The sequence below is a fragment of the Salvelinus namaycush genome, chromosome 40 (genome assembly GCF_016432855.1).
Source record: "Salvelinus namaycush isolate Seneca chromosome 40, SaNama_1.0, whole genome shotgun sequence".
Classification (NCBI taxonomy): domain Eukaryota; kingdom Metazoa; phylum Chordata; class Actinopteri; order Salmoniformes; family Salmonidae; genus Salvelinus; species Salvelinus namaycush.
Window position 1 is genome coordinate 20,789,570 of NC_052346.1, and position 18,231 is coordinate 20,807,800.

The 18,231-nt window shown below is 44.1% G+C and overlaps 1 protein-coding gene across 1 annotated transcript; it reads left to right on the plus strand.

Moving 5' to 3' along the window:
• The first annotated feature begins 8,884 nt into the window (after window positions 1-8,884).
• On the plus strand, window positions 8,885-10,857 carry LOC120033470 (gastrula zinc finger protein XlCGF17.1-like). Its single transcript, XM_038979836.1, has 2 exons — window positions 8,885-8,906; window positions 9,405-10,857. The coding sequence occupies exons 1-2, from the start codon at window positions 8,885-8,887 to the stop codon at window positions 10,250-10,252; spliced, it is 870 nt and encodes a 289-aa protein (XP_038835764.1). The 3' UTR covers window positions 10,253-10,857.
• Window positions 10,858-18,231: the final 7,374 nt, after the last annotated feature.

Consider the following 18,231-nt stretch of genomic DNA (forward strand, 5'->3'; position numbering starts at 1 on the left):
TATAAGTGCCTATCCAAGAAGGCTTAAGGTCATTGTCCACAGATAAAATAACGTCAAATCATGTGATATCTACAGTCGCTTTGATTGGACTGATCATGTCAACATCATACTTTCAAAATCTGAGCTAGCAGTCATCATCATGAATCAAGTTGACAATCTACTGGCTAATCCTTTTTAATCTTTGTCATATGAAGAGAAATAATGAGAAATTATAGATAAAACGTATCGGTGCTCATCGGCCATTGGACAAACATTACACAAGTTGGAAAAGGCGAATTCAACAATGAGTGGTTTGGAAGGAATCAGTGGCTAACTGCAAGCATTGCAAAGCAATCATTAGCCTGCTATTCATTGGAGTGGCTCTGTGGTCCCAAGTCTAAGATTAAGGGGCTCTTTTCCTAGTTTAAAATTGTAAACATTCAACATTGTCCATGCTGGCAATGAAGCTTGATTTGTGCCGCGCTCAAAACAACTTAACTCGGTACTGAAAAATCTGACTTGAGTGAGTACAAGACAACTGGGTCCTCGGGGGGGGGGGGGAACAATCCACGACTGGGAAAATACGTTTTAAATTTTCATCCAACTCGGAATTGTAAATTGGGAACTCGGGCCTCTTTCTACAGCTACGACATGAAGATCACTGACGTCATCATGATTCCATTTTTTTCCCTTCGAGTTCCCAGTATTGAAAGCACTATAAATCCAGAGAAAGCCAGACTTTGATGACAAAGTTTGATGACAAAATATGCCCACGATGGCCTGCCGTGCCACCTTCCTGTTCAAGTGAGCACAGCATAACAAGGTGAGTCCAAAAATGTCTTGTCTGCTGCTGCATAAATGATGTAACATGCCAGGGAGATGTGTATACTGTAGCTAAGAAAGTAATACTAAGTGTATGTTGTGTAGTAAAATGTTAGTAGCCCATGTGCCTCACCCTAATAATTTGGTCTGTTTTCACCTCTTCATTTTGTCTCCTGTTCTAACTTGGTGGTTCACATGTAGCCTATAACCTGGTTTTGAGAAATGAAATCATTGAATATTGCAAGAATTTATTGTCTGCGTGTATGCCTTTTATTTATCCTACGGTTCTGACTTGGCGTACAGGGAGAACACTGTAAGAACGGTCCATGTTCTGAATTCTGTCGCTTTGCATTTCAAAAGGGCCGCACAAATAGTTATATTGACTACGTCCGTCGTAGCTCGCTCATTAATGTCTTAATCGAACAATCTAATGTAATCTATTACAAAAATGTCAGGACCCGGTGCGTGAAACAGTCACTAATACTCGGCAGAACCCAGAAGATGAGGCAGACACAGCAGTACTAGAGATGGTGGTTTAATTAAGAACAAGATCTTCAGGCAAAGAATCTAAATCCACAAAGTCCAAAATAAAGCCAAGAGGCAAAAAAGGGATATCTTCCAAAATACAAAGAAAATCCACAAAGTGGTAAGAACAGCAAGGGAAAAAACAAAACCTCAAAAGACTAATCCAAAACACTCAAGAACAAAACCAGAGAACCTCTGGAAAATCCAACAAGAGAAAAAATCTATGTTCAGAACAAGGCTTGGGCTGGGGCTGGGTGCTAACATACAAACACTGAGCAAGGAACTGAGGAACACACAGGGTTTAAATACTAACAAGGGAATGACCTACAGGTGCAAACAATAATTAGAGCAAGAAAAACAAAAGGTACAAAAAAGGTGCAATGGGGACATCTAGTGACAAAAAACAGAACAGTCCTGGCCAAAACCTGACAGAATCCCCCTCCTAGGAACGGCTCCTGACGTTCCTACCAGCCTTCTCAGGGTGGAGGGCCCTGAACTGACGAATGAGGTCAGGATCCAGTATGTCCTTGGCAGGAACCCAGGAGCGCTCCTCGGGACCGTAGCCTTCCCAGTCCACCAGATACTGCCAGGACCGCTGCACCCGGCGGGAGTCCAGTATCCGGTGGACGGTATAAGCCGACTGGCCTCCGATGACACGGGGCGGAGGGGGAGGTCTGCCTGCCGGGATAAGGGGAGAAAAAACAACAGGTTTTAATAACGAAATGTGAAATGTGGGATTGATCTTAAGGGATCTGGGTAAGTGCAGGCGAAAAGTAACGGGATTGACTCTCCTGGCAATCTTAAAGGGACCGATGAATCTCTGGGACAGCTTGCGAGACTCCACCCGTAGCGGTACGTTTTTTGTTGAGAGCCATACTCTCTGGCCGGGGTACAGGGTAGGACCGGGACGGCGACGTCTGTTGGCTTGTCGTTGGTACTGCTGTGAGGAACGCAGAAGATTAAGACGTGCCTTCTTCCACGTAAGCCGACAGCGTCTGATGAACCTCGAGGCTGAAGGCACTCTGACTTCTGCCTCCTGGTCCGGGAACAATAGAGGAGCATAGCCAAACTGACACTCGTGCGGGGATATACCAGTGGAGGAGGAGCACAAGGTGTTGTGCGCGTACTCGGCCCAAACAATGAAGGATGACCATGTGGACGGGTTGTTGGAAACCATACATCTGAGGGTGGTTTCCAGCTCCTGATTCATCCTCTCAATTTGGCCGTTGGACTCCGGATGGTACCCTGAAGATAAACTGGCCGTGGCCCCTATGAGTTGGCAGAAGGCCTTCCAAAACCTTGAGGCGAACTGGGGACCTCTGTCGGAAACCATATCTTGCGGGATGCCAAAGACTCGGAACACATGGTTAATCACCAACTCAGCTGTTTCCTTGGCAGAAGGCAATTTGGTCAAGGGAACAAACCTGGCCGCCTTAGAAAACCTGTCGATGATGACTAGGATAGTAGTATTACCATGGGACGGAGGAAGGCCAGTAATAAAGTCCAACGATATATGGGACCAGGGTCGGTGGGGAATAGATAAAGGGTGAAGGAGTCCTTGAGGGCGGAGGTGAGAAGATTTGCCCTGGCAGCACACGGGACAGGCCTTGACGAAAGTGGCAACGTCTTCTTTTATGGTGGGCCACCAGAACTTACGCTGAATGAACTCCAAGGTGCGACCTACGCCCGGGTGACAGGTGAGGGGAGAGGAGTGCCCCCACAGAAGGACTTGAGATCTTGCTGCCTTGGGAACAAACAACCGATTGGCAGGACCTCCTTTAGGACCCGGTTCGATGGCTTGAGCTTGTCTCACGGTATCCTCAACTTGCCACGAGATTGGAGCCACGATCTTAGCGGCAGGAAGAACAGTCATGTCAGTATCTTCTCGAATGGCAGGAGAGTAGACTCGTGACAAGGCATCCGGTTTGAGATTCTTCGACCCGGGTCTATAGGTGAGGATAAACTGGAATCGGCTGAAGAAAAGAGACCATCGAGCTTGTCTGGAGTTCAACCGCTTCGCCTGTTGGATATACTCCAGATTTTTGTGGTCCGTAAGCACTTGAAACGGTTGAGAAGCCCCCTCGAGCCAGTGTCTCCATTCCTTCAATGCCATCTTAACCGCTAGGAGTTCACGATCCCCCACATCGTAGTTCCTCTCGGCCGGGGTAAGCCGGTGAGAGAAGAAGGCGCAAGGATGAAGCCTCTTGTCTTCACCCCTCTGAGACAGGACAGCTCCAACACCAACCTCTGATGCGTCTACCTCCACCAAAAAAGGTTCATCCGCCGTCGGTAGTGTCAGGATGGGAGCAGAGAGGATGCGCTGCTTGAGTCCTTGGAAGGCCGTCTCAGCTTCTCTTCCCCACAGAAACCTTGTGTTGCCACCCTTGGTTAAAGCTGAGAGAGGGGCTGCCACCGAGCTGAAGTTCTTGATGAACTTGCGGTAGAAGTTAGTGAAGCCCAGGAAACGCTGAACTTCCTTAACGGACTTGGGGGTGGGCCAATCCGCTACCGCCCCTACCTTCTTGGGGTCCATCTGGACTCGACCGGGTTCCACTACAAATCCCAGGAATTGTACTCGAGAGGAATGGAATTCACACTTTTCCGGCTTAACGTACAAATGGCTGTCTAGGAGGCGTTTGAGCACTTGTCTGACATGCTTAGTGTGTTCTTGAAGGGAGCTCGAAAAGATGAGGATGTCATCCAAGTAAACAAACACGAAAATGTTAAGCATATCCCTAAGCACATCGTTTATGAGCGCTTGGAACACAGCCGGGGCGTTGGTCAGGCCGAAGGGCATCACCAAGTATTCGTAGTGACCAGTAGGCGTGTTGAAAGCAGTCTTCCACTCGTCACCGGGTTTGATCCGCACAAGATGGTATGCGTTCCGCAGGTCAAGCTTAGTGAAGACCACTGCTTCCTGGAGCAGCTCAAAGGCTGTGGCCATAAGGGGTAGCGGGTAGCGGTTACGGACGGTTATGGCATTAAGTCCCCGGTAGTCGATGCAAGGACGTAATCCCCCGTCTTTTTTGGCCACAAAGAAAAACCCTGCTCCCGCCGGTGAGGTGGATGGACGCATGAGGCCTGCTGCCAGAGCGTCCTTGATGTAGGTATCCATAGCAGCTCGTTCGGGAGGAGATAGGGAAAAGATCCGACCCCTGGGGGGGCAGGTGCCCGGAAACAGGTCGATGGGGCAATCGTAAGATCTATGGGGTGGTAGTTTGGTGGCCCTCTGTTTGCTAAATACCGGTTTGAGGTCATGGTAACACTCGGGAACTCGGGACAGGTCGATGGATTCTAGAGACTCGGGAGGGGAACTCGGGGAACTTGGGAAGATACAAGTGGCTTGGCACGTAGGACCCCACTGCTTGATAGTGCCCACAGACCAGTCGATGTGAGGGTTATGGCTGTGAAGCCAGGGGTATCCGAGGACGAGAGGGAACTCGGAACACGAGGTCAGATGAAAGTTCATCACTTCCTGGTGTTGGGAAACTGAAAGTCGCAAGGGGGTAGTGACACGAGTGACAAGTCCAGATCCCAAAGGGCTTCCATCCAACGTAGTAACCCTTATGGGGTCACTTAGAGGTTCAGAGGGAACGCCATTCTCCTTCGCCCAGACACCATCCATAAAGTTACCTGCGGCTCCAGAGTCTACCAAGGCTTGAAGGGGAAGCTCGTGGTTGTCCCAGGAAAGGGTAACTGGAATAAGCAGGCGGGAGTTGGATGGATGGGAGGAGGTTATGTTTCCCGTTACAGTCCTCCCAGGCCTGCACGGGAGAGTGCGTTTTCCCTGGAGCCCGGGACACGTGGAGAGGAAATGGCCCGTTTTGCCGCAATATAGACAGCATCGCTCCCTTATCCGGCGGTCTCTCTCAGCCTGGGAGATGCGTCCAACCTGCATGGGTTCCGGTGGAGTCAGCGAGGATAAAGGTGGAGACTCGGAGCTGGGACCGATAGGAGCTAGGGTGAGAGATCTACGGTTGAGCTCTCTCTCTCTCAGACGCTGGTCTATGCGTGAAGCCAACTTGATCAGGGACTCGAGGTTGTCCGGTGGTTCCCGAGTGGCCAGTTCATCTTGGATGGTGTCGGAAAGACCCTTTAAAAAGCACACTGTGAGCGCCTCGTCGTTCCAGCCACTCGCTGCTGCCACCGTGCGGAACTGGATGGCATAGTCCGTCACGCTGCGCCGACCTTGGCTGAGAGTCAGGAGCTGTTTGGCTGAGTCAGGACCGCTGGTGGGATCTTGAAACACTCGCTTGAATTCTTCAGCAAAGGTAGAATAGCTGGCACAGCAGGGACTTTGGGCATCCCACACAGCAGTAGCCCAGGCTAGGGCTTTTTCCGACAGCAGGGTGATGATATATGCTATCTTGGACCGGTCGGTGGGAAACGACGAGGGTTGCAGCTCGAAGGAGAGAGAACATTGGGTGAAAAAACCCTTACAAACACTCGGATCACCTGAGAACCGTTGGGGAGGCGGCAGACGAGGTTCAGCCAGGGGGTTAACTGCCACGGGCACTTGAATCTGATGAACTGAAGCAGAAGCGGTTGCAGGGGAAAGTTGATCAGAAATCGTGGTAATAATTGTGGTAATACAGGATGAACCTGCAGGGTTAATTGTGGTAATACAGGATGAATCTGCAGGGTTAATTGAGGTAATACAGGATGTAGCTAGGGGTGAAAGTGACTAGACAATCAGGATATAATAATCTGTGTGTGTGTGGAGTCAATATCCGTATGTGTGTCTGTCTGTTGAGTGTCAGTGTAGTTTGTGTGGGTAGAGTAGTGGCTGTGCATAGATCCAGTGTTCAGAGGGCCCATGCCTAAACTTGTCAGCCTCCTGAGGGGGAAGGGGCGTTGCCCTCTTCACGATTGTTGGTGTGTTTGGACCATGATAGGTCCTTAGTGACGTGGACACTGAGGAACTCAACGCTCTCGACCCGCTCCACTACATCCCCGTCAAGGTGAACGGGGGGCGTGTTTGGCCCTCTGTTTCTTTTAGTCCTTGATAAGCTCCTTAGTTTTGCCCATGTTGAGGGAGAGGTTGTTGTCCTAGCACCACACTGCCAGGTCTCTGACCTACTCCCTATAGGCTGTCTCGTCGTCGTCGGTGATCAAGCCTACCACCGTAGGCGATTAAATGTATTATGCGAGAAATGGCGATGTAAACGGCTTTATGTACAAATCTTGCTATAATAACCATGATATGGAAGTAAACTTGGAGTCACGCGATGATACGGTGTGTGGTCCTCCCACTACCGCTCGGGAAACCATGCAGTTTATTACAGATTAAACAACAGGATTACCTTCACAGCTTGGTGAAAGTGCAAGGTTATCTTGATACTCCTTTCCAATACATTTCCAGGGTCTTATTCTGGTGACATTGTGATCGGTGCTTGACTGCCGTTTGACAAATACAAACACACCTCTTGATCTGCGTGTTTATAATGTAGGTTAAGGTGCAGCCTCGTCTCATAGAGTAGATGTAACGTAGTAAATATAAATCTGGGACTCTCAAAACTAATGAAGGAGCACACAGTCACCAACAATATATCCCTGGCATCAATACTTTCAACTGGCTCAGCTCGCTGTTACAGTACAGCACCACCAAATTCAATTTATTATGTAACCATAAAAACGTAACATATCATACTATTTTGTGTTTTTTTATTCATTTATTTCTGGTACTCTCCTACCTGAGCGGCATGAGGAATGTGTGGCGTTGCACTGTTAAAATCATCCCAGTGTGGAGATGAAACACCTGTGTGTTACAAAGCCACATGCTCTGTCCTCTCTGATCTACCTAGGTGTTTTAATGTGGGTAATACAGAGATAATACTAATACAGAGATAACCACTGCTCTACCTAGGTGTTTTAATGTGAATAATACTAGTACAGAGATAACCACTGCTCTACCTAGGTGTGTAATGTTTATGTCCAATGGCCGATGAGCACCGATACTTTTTATTTATAATTTCTATTTATTTCTCTAGACTGAAACACCGTCCTTTTGGAGCTGCCTCACTCAAAACAAAAGAGGGGGAGTGGTCGGTACTGTTTGATTAAGTTTGATTAATTGTTCATATCACACACTCTTTCTCCACACACACACACACACACTCCCCCCTATATCTACCTCTCCCAGCAGGTCAGTCTTTCTCTCTCTTTCTCTGTCCTCTCTCTGTCCTCTCTCCCTCTCTCTGTCCTCTCTACCTCTCTCTGTCCTCTCTCCCTCTCTCTGTCCTCTCTCTCTTTCTCTGTCCTCTCTCTCTTTTTCTGTCCTCTTTCTCTGTCCTCTGTCCTCTCTCCTTCTCTCTGTCCTCCGGCTCTCTCTGTCCTCCATCTCTCTCTCTGTCCTCCCTCCCTCTCTCTGTCCTCCATCTCTCTCTCTGTCCTCCATCTCTCTCTTTGTCCTCCATCTCTCTCTTTGTCCTCCATCTCTCTCTTTGTCCTCCATCTCTCTCTTTGACCTCCATCTCTCTCTGTCCTCCATCCCTCTCTCTGTCCTCCATCCCTCTCTCTGTCCTCCATCTCTCTCTTTGTCCTCCATCTCTCGCTCGCTCTCGTTCTCTCACTCTCTCTTTCTCTGTGTGTGTGTCCTCCATCCCTATCTCTGTCCTCTCTCCCTATCTCTGTCCTGTCTCCCTATCTCTGTCCTCCATCCCTCTCCGTTGGACGGTAGATAGGGATGGCCAAAGGCCAACATAACGCTAAATAATACAGTGAATATTATTCAGGAAAATAGTACATAGTACTGCCTAAAACATTCTGCAACCTTGTACTAAATGGTTTTTGAGTAATTTATGCATTTATGTGAATTTAGGAGATCTACTATAGATTAAGTGCGCTTATGTTGTGTAATTTAAAGTGTGTACTTTGTCTAATGTAAATTCATGTTTTGTTGTCAATGATTAATTACCTGATATATGGAAATGAGAGAAATTAACAAAATAACATTTTTATATATTTTATTATAATAAAGAAAGTGGCAGAACTGTCAAGACAATAACTTTTTGTGTCCGTTTCTCATTATATCTACAGGACGACTTGAATTAAGTCTGAAGCCGGTAACATCAACAGTGAGGACAGACCCAGCCTGCCTCTCTCCTTCCACACTGAGTTCAAACCTACAGTCACTGGGTCCTGATTGTGACAGTGGAGCCCAGTTTGCACTGCAGGATCCAGAGATGGCATCAGTGAAGCTGGAAGACTGCAGTCAAACACTGGAACTGAATGTCAACATTAAAGATGAAGAAGAGGAGGAGAATATTGGGAAATCTGTTTCTCATGGTAAGAGCAGGTTCTATCTAACTAAGTTTGTTGTTCATTCCAACTTCTCACTGTGTATGAAAAGTTGCAGTAGAACTGTTTCATGATGAACTGTTTCAATGAGAAGGAAGATGTTATTTCATGCTACTGAGACTTGCATGGTTTGACACCAGTATTGTCAGCATGTGTTTTATTCACTGGGCTGTCTGGAGTGATCAGAGAGGAGACTAAAGATGTGAAGTAGTTAAGTTCTGTGATACGGCTGTGTAGTTTCTAACTCTTGTGATAGTGAATGGAGGATGATATGGCTCATAGTGTTTGACTTTCGCCCCTTTTTAGTTTTTGACTCCTACCCAGTTTTAAAATAGTTTTATTCCCGTTCTGTAATTGTACAGCCGACTTACATGAATTTATATGTCACCCGGAACAGCCAGAAGAGGACTGGCCACCCCTCAGAGACTGGTTCCTCTTTAGGTTTGTTCCGAGGTTCCTGCTTTCTAGCGAGTTTTTCGTGGCCACTGTGCTTCTACAACTGCATTGCTTGCTCTTTGGGGATTTTAGGCTGGGTTTTTGTAAAGCACTTTGTGACAACTACTGATGTGAAAAGAGCTTCATAAAATACATTTGCTTGACATGTATATCACACCAACTGACTGGTTCTTCTGATGTTGTTCACACAGGAGACCATGTTGAGACATTCTCTACATCCAGAGAGCAACAGCAGGAAGATCACAGAGCTAAGAGGTCTCACCACTGCCCACATTGTGTGGAGATTTTCCCATTTCTATCAAAGCTAAAAATACATCTACAAATACACACAGGAAAGAAGCCTTACTCCTGCTCTGACTGTGGGGTGAGTTTAGCTCGACTGGATACCTTAAAAACACACCAACGTATACATACGGGAGAGAAGCCTTACTACTGCCCTGACTGTGGGGATAGTTTCTCTCAAATGAGCAGCTTAAAAGCACACCAACAAATACATACAGGAGAGAAGCCTTACTCCTGCTCTGATTGTGGGAAGAGGTTCTCCCGATCGGATACCTTGAAATCACATGAACGTATACATACAGGAGAGAAGCCTTACTACTGCTCTGACTGTGGAAAACGTTTCTCCCGATTGGATAACTTGAAATCACATGAACGTATACATACAGGAGAGAAGCCATACTCCTGTTCTGACTGTGGAAAATGCTTCAAAACATTAACTGAGCTAAAAGTACATCAGAGAACACATACAGGAGAGAGGCGTTACTTCTGCTCTGACTGTGGAAAATGTTTTAAAACATCAACTGAGCTAAACCTTCATCAGAGAACACATACAGGAGAGAAGCCTTACTTCTGCTCTGACTGTGGGAAGAGTTTCTCCCGATTGGATTCCTTAAAAACACATGAACGTATACATACAGGAGAAAACCCTTACTCCTGCTCTGACTGTGTAAAATGCTTCAAAACATCAACTGAGCTAAAAGTTCATCAGAGAACACACACAGGAGAGAAGCCTTATTACTGCTCTGTCTGTGGAAAATGTTTTAAAACATCAAATGAGCTAAAAGTTCACCAGAGAACACACACAAGAGAGAAGCCTTACGTCTGCTCTGGCTGTGGCAAGAGTTTCTCTCACCAGAGCAACTTAAAAACACACCAACGTGTACATTAAGGAGAAAAGCCTCATCAGTTCTCTGACCAGCTAAGAATAAAGTCACTCCATCACTTAATTCATCTCATAAAAGAAGTTGTAACGTTGAATTGGATCAAATGAAGAAAGTATAGAACACTATTGTAATCCTATTGTTTCTCACTGTGAGAGAACTGTCCAGAGGAAAGGGAGCATTACATAATGTTAGCCTCTCTTTACTTTACTGATCAGTGTGCACCTTGTCAGTTTTAGTGTGCTTTGTTTTGTTAGCTTCTACTGTAAAGATGTGCACTTAGTGTTGACCCTCTGTGAGGCTTCTCATTTTGATTTGAGATTTGTCAGACACTAGTCTGACAATTGACTAGGTGGTACTGCTTCCCTCTCAGCCTGGTCTGACTCTGTCTGTGCGGAGAGTTTCAACTGGGCAGCTTAAAAACACACCAACATTTACACGTAGGAGAGAAGCCTTACTCCTGCTCTGTGGTAGGATGGGCGTGTAACTCAAACGTCTAGCCAAAGGTTGCGTTTTTGAATCTCATCACAGAGGACTTTAGCATTTTAGCTAATTAGCAACGTGGTTACATGTGATCTGCAGTTGTGAGGCCGGTTGGATGTACTGCAAAATTCTCTAAAAGGACGTTAGAGGTGTCTTATGGTAGAGATATAAATATTGAGTTCTCTGGCAACAGCTCTGGTGGACATTCCTGCAGTCATCATGAGAATTGCACATTCCCTAAACTTGAGACATCTGTGACATTGTGTGGCCTTTTATTGTCCCCCAGCACAAGGTGAACCTGTGTAATGATCATGCTGTTTTATCAGCATCTTGATATGGATGGATGTTAATATGGAATATCTTGGCAAAGGCTGAAATGCTCACTAACAGGGATATAAACAAAGTTGTGCACAACATTTGAGAGACATTAGCTTTTTGTGCATATGGAACATTGCTGTTTTTTTTTATTTCAGCTCATGAAACCAACACTTTACATGTTTAGTTTATATTGGTAGTCCAATGTAATGTAACCAAACATACTAAATGGAGTGGCACTGATGCTTTTTGTATAATATAATATGTTTTGCTCTGAGACCAGGTTGTCCCTCTGCAGTATTCTGTGGGAAAGAGCTAGTATACACTTTTTTTATTTATTGAACCTTTATTTAACTAGGCAAGTCAGTTAAGAACAAATTCTCATTTACAATGATGGCCTAGATACAGTGGGTTAACTGCCTTGTTCAGAAGCAGAACAACACATTTTTACATTGTCACCTCGGGGATTTGATCTAGCAACCTTTTGGTTACTGGCCTAATGCTCTAACCACTAGGCTACCTTCCGCCCCTAACATGTATCAGATAGAGATGGTGTGATGATCACTTTTCACCATTAGTTTGGGGGGATTATTTTACAACTTTATTTAATGATACACAGTTTATGAAATGAATACATGTGTTTATTAATTGTCTTTAAAACTAGATGAGTTATTTTAGTTACTGATCATGAATGTGTTTGGATAACTGCATTGAAGAAAACGTTATTGATCTGCCAATGAAAAATAAAGTTACATGAATATGTACTGGTCAACCTCTTCTTCTCTTTAGTATTCAGTTCTTCATATTAGATCTGACAGTATGAATGGTTCTTATGGTTGTATTCAGTTCTTCATATTAGATCCGACAGTATGAATGGTTCTTATTGGCTGAGTGCCTGGAGTGTTTTTGTATGACTACAGTCAGGATTTCTCTCTGTCCCTGTAATTGAGTTGTTATTAAAGCCGCACACAGACATGGTCTCTTTTTTTGTTTTCTTGAGTAAGGCAGCTCCAAAATGCAGGTCTTTCAGCCTCGCTCAGTGCTTTCTGTGGAGGTGGGGCAAGCCCACAGAAAATACGGAGCTTTGTGCCGTGATTGGCTAAGTGTTCTGTCATTCATGGGGACAATACATCACTGCCAAGTCTAAGGGTAGAACTTGAAAATTCAAGCCCCTTGGGTGCTGCCATAGAGTTACATTAGAAGTGCCCATCCAAGAAGGCTCAAGGTCATTGTCCACAGAGAAAATAACGTCAAATCATGTGATATCTACAGTCGCTTTGATTGGACTGATCATGTCAACATCATACTTTCAAAATCTGAGCTAGCAGTCATCATCATGAATTAAGTCGACAATCTACTGGCAAATCCTTTTTAATCTTTGTCATATGAAGAGAAATAATGATAAATTATAGATAAAGTATCAGTGCTCATCGGCCGTTGGACAAACATTACACAACAAGTTGGAAATTGCAAATTCAACAATGAGTGGTTTGTCAGGGAATCAGTGGCTAACTGCAAGCATTGCAAAGCAATCATTAGCCTGCTATTCAGTGGAGTGGGTCTGTGTGGTCCCAAGTCTAAGATTAAGGGGCTCTTTTCCTAGTTTAAAATTGTAAACATTCAACATTGGCCCTGCTGTCAATGAAGCTTGATTTGTGCCGCGCTCAAAACAACTTAACTCGGTACTGCAAAATCTGACTTGAGTGAGTTCAAGACAACTGGGACCTCGGGGGAAAAGCAAGCTACGACTGAGAAAATAGGTTTTGAACTTTCATCCAACTAGGAATTGTAAATTGGGAACTCGGGCCTCTTTCTACAGCTACTACCTGAAGATCACTGACGTCATCATGATTCCATTTTTTCCCCTTCGAGTTCCCAGTTGTCTTGAAAGCACCATAAATCCAGAGAAAGCCAGACTTTGATGACAAAGTTTGATGACAGAATATGCCCACGATGGACTGCCGTGCCACCTTCCTGTTCAAGTGAGCACAGCACAACAAGGTGAGTCGAAAAATGTCTTGTCTGCTGCTGCATAAATGATGTAACATGCCAGGGAGATATGTATACTGTAGCTAAGAAAGTAATACTAAGTGTATGTTGTGTAGTAAGATGTTAGTAGCCCATGTGCCTCACCCTAATAATTTGGTCTATTTTCACCTCTTAATTTTGCCTACTGTTCTGACTTGGTGGTTCACATGTAGCCTATAACCTGTTTTTGAGAAATGTAATCATTGAATATTGCAAGAATTTTCATTGTCTGCGTGTATGCCTTTTATTTATCCTACGGTTCTGACTTGGCGTACAGGGAGAACACTGTAAGAACGGCCCATGTTCTGAATTTTGTCGCTGTGCATTTCAAAAGTGCTGAGCAAATAGTTATATTGACTACGTCCGTCCTATTTCGCTCATGAATGTCTTAATCGAAATTAGGTTTTGCCTCTTATCCGCTTGTCGTCCCCTTATGCCATAGTTTGTACATCTCAATTGTCAGTAGAAACCACATTTGTTTAATCAAGTCAGCCATGTTTTTTTAGAAGACAGTAAATAAGGCTGAATGAACTGTTTCGTTTCCAGACAAGGCTCCGCTGATAGCCAGGTGTAGCAGTGGTAAGTTGTTTGGACTATGCTTTTCGGTCAGCTTTATGTAACAGTTTGTGGGCACCCTTTCTCACCGTTATAGTGCAATTAATGTATTGTTTAGGAATGTGTTGTGTAGTGGCTTTGCTGGCATGCATCCCACTTTTTAATTTAATCATTTAATTAGGCAAGTCAGTTAAAAAAACAATTCTTATTTACAATGACTGCCAAACCCAGACGATGCTGGGCCAATTGTGCGCTTCCCTATGGCACTCCCAATCACGGTCGGATGTGATTTAGCCTGGATTCGTACCAGGGACTGTAGTGATGCCTCTTGCACTGAGATGCAGTGCCTTAGACCCCTGCGCCACTCGGGAGCCCTTAAAAGGTTTGCGCCCAACGTGGGGTAGGAGTTTGACGACACAAGCGGGGAGCCCAGCCAACAGAGATTTGAGAAATGTTTTGGTACCCTTCTCCAGATCTGTGCCTCGCCACAAACCTGTCTCGAAGCTCAAGGGACAATTTCTTCGACCTCATTGCTTGGATTTTGCTCTGACATGCACTGTCAACTGTGGGACCTTATATAGACAGGTGCGTTCCTTTTCCAAACATGTCCAATCATTTGAATTTACCACATGTGGACTCCAGTCAAGTAGAAACATCTCAAGGATGATCAATGGAAACAGGATGCACTTGAGCTCAATTTGGAGTCTCAGAGCAAAGGGTCTGAATACTTACCAAATAAGGTATAAATGTGCTAAAATTTCTAAAAACCTGTTTTCGGTTTATCATTATGGGCTATTGTGTTTATATTGACGAGGGAAAAAATGCATTTAATCAATTTTCGAATAAGGCTGTAACGTAACAAAATGTGGAAAAAGTCAAGGGCTCTTATATAATGCCCTGTATATGCTTCAAACAGATGTAAGGTTCTGAAGTGGTAAACACAATGACATAATGGAAAATGCATGTCCAATGGTTATCTCTGTATTAGTATTACCAACATTAAAACACCTACAGTGGGGAGAACAAATATTTGTAACATTGCCGATTTTGCAGGTTTTCCTACTGTAACGGCAGTCTATCTCTTCCTCCTCTTCGGACGAGGAGAGGCGAGAAGGATCGGAGGACCAATATGCAGAGTGGTAAGTTTCCATGATTTTAATATCCACGAAAACAAGATACAATACAAAATAACAAAAGAACTAACCGTAACAGTCCCGTGTGGCACAAACACTGACACAGGAAACAAACACCCACAAACCAAACGTGAAACCCAGGCTGCCTAAGTATGATTCTCAATCAGGGACAACGATTGACAGCTGCCTCTGATTGAGAATCATACCAGGCCGAACACAAAACCCCAACATAGAAAAACACACATAGACAACCCACCCCAACTCACGCCCTGACCATACTAAATAAATACAAAAAAAGGGATATAAGGTCAAGAACGTGACACCAACTTACAAAGCATGTAGAGGTCTGTCATTTTTATCATAGGTACACTTCAACTGTGAGAGACGGAATCTAAAACAAAAATCCAGAAAATCACATTGTATGTTTTTTAAGTAATTAATTTGCATTTCCACCTCCATGCTTAATAAAATTCAATTTCTTAAGTAACCATCTGTCTTAGGTAAGTTTTTCTGGTTACATATCACACTATTTTGAGAGTCCCTGATTTATATTTACTATGTTACATCTAGTCTATGAGACGAGGCTGCACCTTAACCTACATTATAAACACGCAGATCAAGAGGTGTGTTTTCCCTTCAACATTTGCATGTGGCATAAGCTCACCCACCTCACAGCATGAATCTAAAATAGTTAACTTTGGCTGTGAGTGATGGGAAAAAATCAGACTTTAAGGCAATTACTTGAAGAATTCAAAGGATGTTTTATTTACAAACTTGATAACTAAATTGTCTTTTTTTTTTTTTATTGACTTCGCTATGGGGCCATCAATGGGAATTGGGCCGTGCTTCAGCTGAACTGCAGTACGGAAAATGCCCTCTGAGCACAGTGGAAAGCATGCTTATAGACTGGAAGCCTGGCCCCTTGATCCGAGAAGGGTGTAATTGCAGACCGCAATTAGGGGCGTTCTCTGATATCGGGTGTTTCATGATATCAAGTTTACACCAATTGATGCTCCCCATTGGTCCGTGGCCGTTTCGTTTGCGTTGGAACAACACTTGTTGACAGATGTAGCATTGTAGCTAAGCCTAACCCTTTTCCTAACCTTAATCTCAGTCTCCTAACCGCCATGTTAGTTATCCAAACCTGCATGGTAAACAAACCCCTAACCCTCACCCTTTTCCTAAGCTTAACCTCAGACTCCTAACCTGCCAAGCTAATTCACCTAACTGCCACTTTAATTATCCTAACCTGTTATGTATGCTATGTGCCTACTTCAATACAAAATAAACTCCATCAGTTTCATAACACCGGATCTGACCAATGGCATTTATCAATTTTTCTTATATCAGGGAACATCCACATCAAGAAACTGTACAGTAGTTCTCCTACTTGGAGGCCCGGGAAATAGTTGAAAGAGCGATTGGTGCTGAGGAAGCTATGGCAGTGGATGGCCAGCAACCTGTTGAGATTCATAATGTCGTTTACCGGTTGAAGGATACCGATTGTAGGTGAATTGTACGTGCGGCTGAAAGGTTTCTGGGACTTCAGGAATTAACATTGGAAGCATTGCAGGCAGTGGTGGAAAAAATACCCAATTGTATTATTTGAGTAAAAGTAAAGGTACTTGAGTCCTTTCCTATCAAGGTAAAAGTAAAAGCCACCCAGTAAAATACTACTTGAGTAAAAGTAAAAAAATATTTAGTTAAACATATACATAATTATCAAAAGTAAATGTAATTGCTTAAATATACTTAAGTATCAAAAGTAAAAGTACATATCATTTCAAATTCATTATATTAAGCAAACCAGACAGCACGATTTTATTGTAGTTTAAATGTAAGGGGCACACTCCAACACTCAGGGTGCGTTTCTAAATTGCTCTGGCTATATATACTCCGATTTCAGAGCACTGGTCTGAGGCTGCCAGAGGGAAGAATAATTGATGACAAACGAACGCTCAACACCCCTTGAAAACGGCCGGTGTCAGTAAACTTCGGCAAAAAAGGCGTAATGAAATTGTTGCCTGTAGCTCAGTTAAAGTCACCAATGCTTTGGATAACATGAACACAGCCTAACCAGCTCTGCTGAGGCAAGTAAAATGGTCAGAGTTCTCTCATTTGTAGTGGAAGTAGCTAGCAAGCTAGCCAATGTTAACCAGTTAGCTTGGATGCTTGACTGCCGTTGTGAGGTCAGAACGCTTGAATCAACCCTACTCCTCCGCCAGAGCGTCCAGTGTGGCTCTGAACGCTCCGAGAGCGATACGAACTGACAATCTGACAACGCTCTGAATTTACGAACAGCCAAGCGCACTCTGCCACTCCAGATTGAATTTAAGATCACACCCATAATTTACTAACAAAGCATTTGTGTTTAGTGAGTCCGCCAGATCAGCTGCAGTAGGGATGCGCGAATTGAACAATTTTCCTGTCCTGCTAATCATTCAAAATCTAACGAGTGCTTTTGGGTGTCAGGGAAAATGTATGGAGTAGAAAGTACATTATTTTCTTTAGGAATGTAGTGGAGTAAAAGTAGAAGTTGTCAAAAATATCAAAAGGAAAGTACAGATACCCCCAAAAACTACTTACGTAGTACTTAAAATATTTGTACTTAAGTACTTTACACCACTGATTGCAGGGAATACTGACTGAAGATGTTCCTCCCTACGAGGCCCATGAGACTGTGTAGGGATGTGATTTGAAGAGAACTGTGACTGAAGGAGTGGGATGTTTTTATTTTTGTATTTTGTTTTGATGTCGTTGCTTCCGCAATGGACATGTATTTATTTCTACAGTTTACTAACCGTACAGTAGGTGGAGGCAGACACGTTATATTTGTGTAAATGTCAGTATACCAGAGAAGAAGATGACGCTGTTGTACTGTCGTAGAGGGGAACAGGAAGTTCCAGGTGGCAAACGACAGAACTGTGTTGTTATGTCGATAGTGGTTGTGGCCGTTTCAACTGTATTATTGTAGGTATGTAATAGCACGTTTAAAGTTTCTAATGTCAAAAGAATATATGATATGTAACAAATTCGTCAAGGTATTATCACGTTTGGTAAAGGTTTTAATTGTGTGTGTTATTTTGGGGTCAAGTGTGAGTGAAGAACGTGATTAAAAACGATTTTACAAGTCACTTAGGTAGACTTTGGGTTCGCCTGAGTGTATGTACATAATTTCGTCAACGTAATTTCATAAAGATTCCACTTATTTGAGTTCGTTTTAACACGTTCTTGGTTTTGTGTAACATGTTGTTTATGAGCTGGTAAATAGCCTCGTCCGAACCATCCTGATCTCGCGAGTTTACATACACTAAGGAAACAGTGTAAGTTAGGATAGTTCGGAGGTCAAATGGCGGCGTCAACGGTTTCGGTCGTCTCTCTAGGAGTTTGCTCGTGGTGACATGGCGATACGAGGCTGTGTGATGGAGTGTCAAAATAGAGTGAAGCTAACTGAAGTTATCCTTCACCATTTG

Bases quoted from the DNA above. Each gene is read 5' to 3' on its own strand.
- LOC120033470 (XM_038979836.1), top strand. From the start codon at position 8,885: ATGGAGGATGATATGGCTCATA. The intron at 8,907-9,404 runs GTGTTTGACTTT...TACATCTACAAA, and splicing joins GGAGGATGATATGGCTCATA to TACACACAGGAAAGAAGCCT.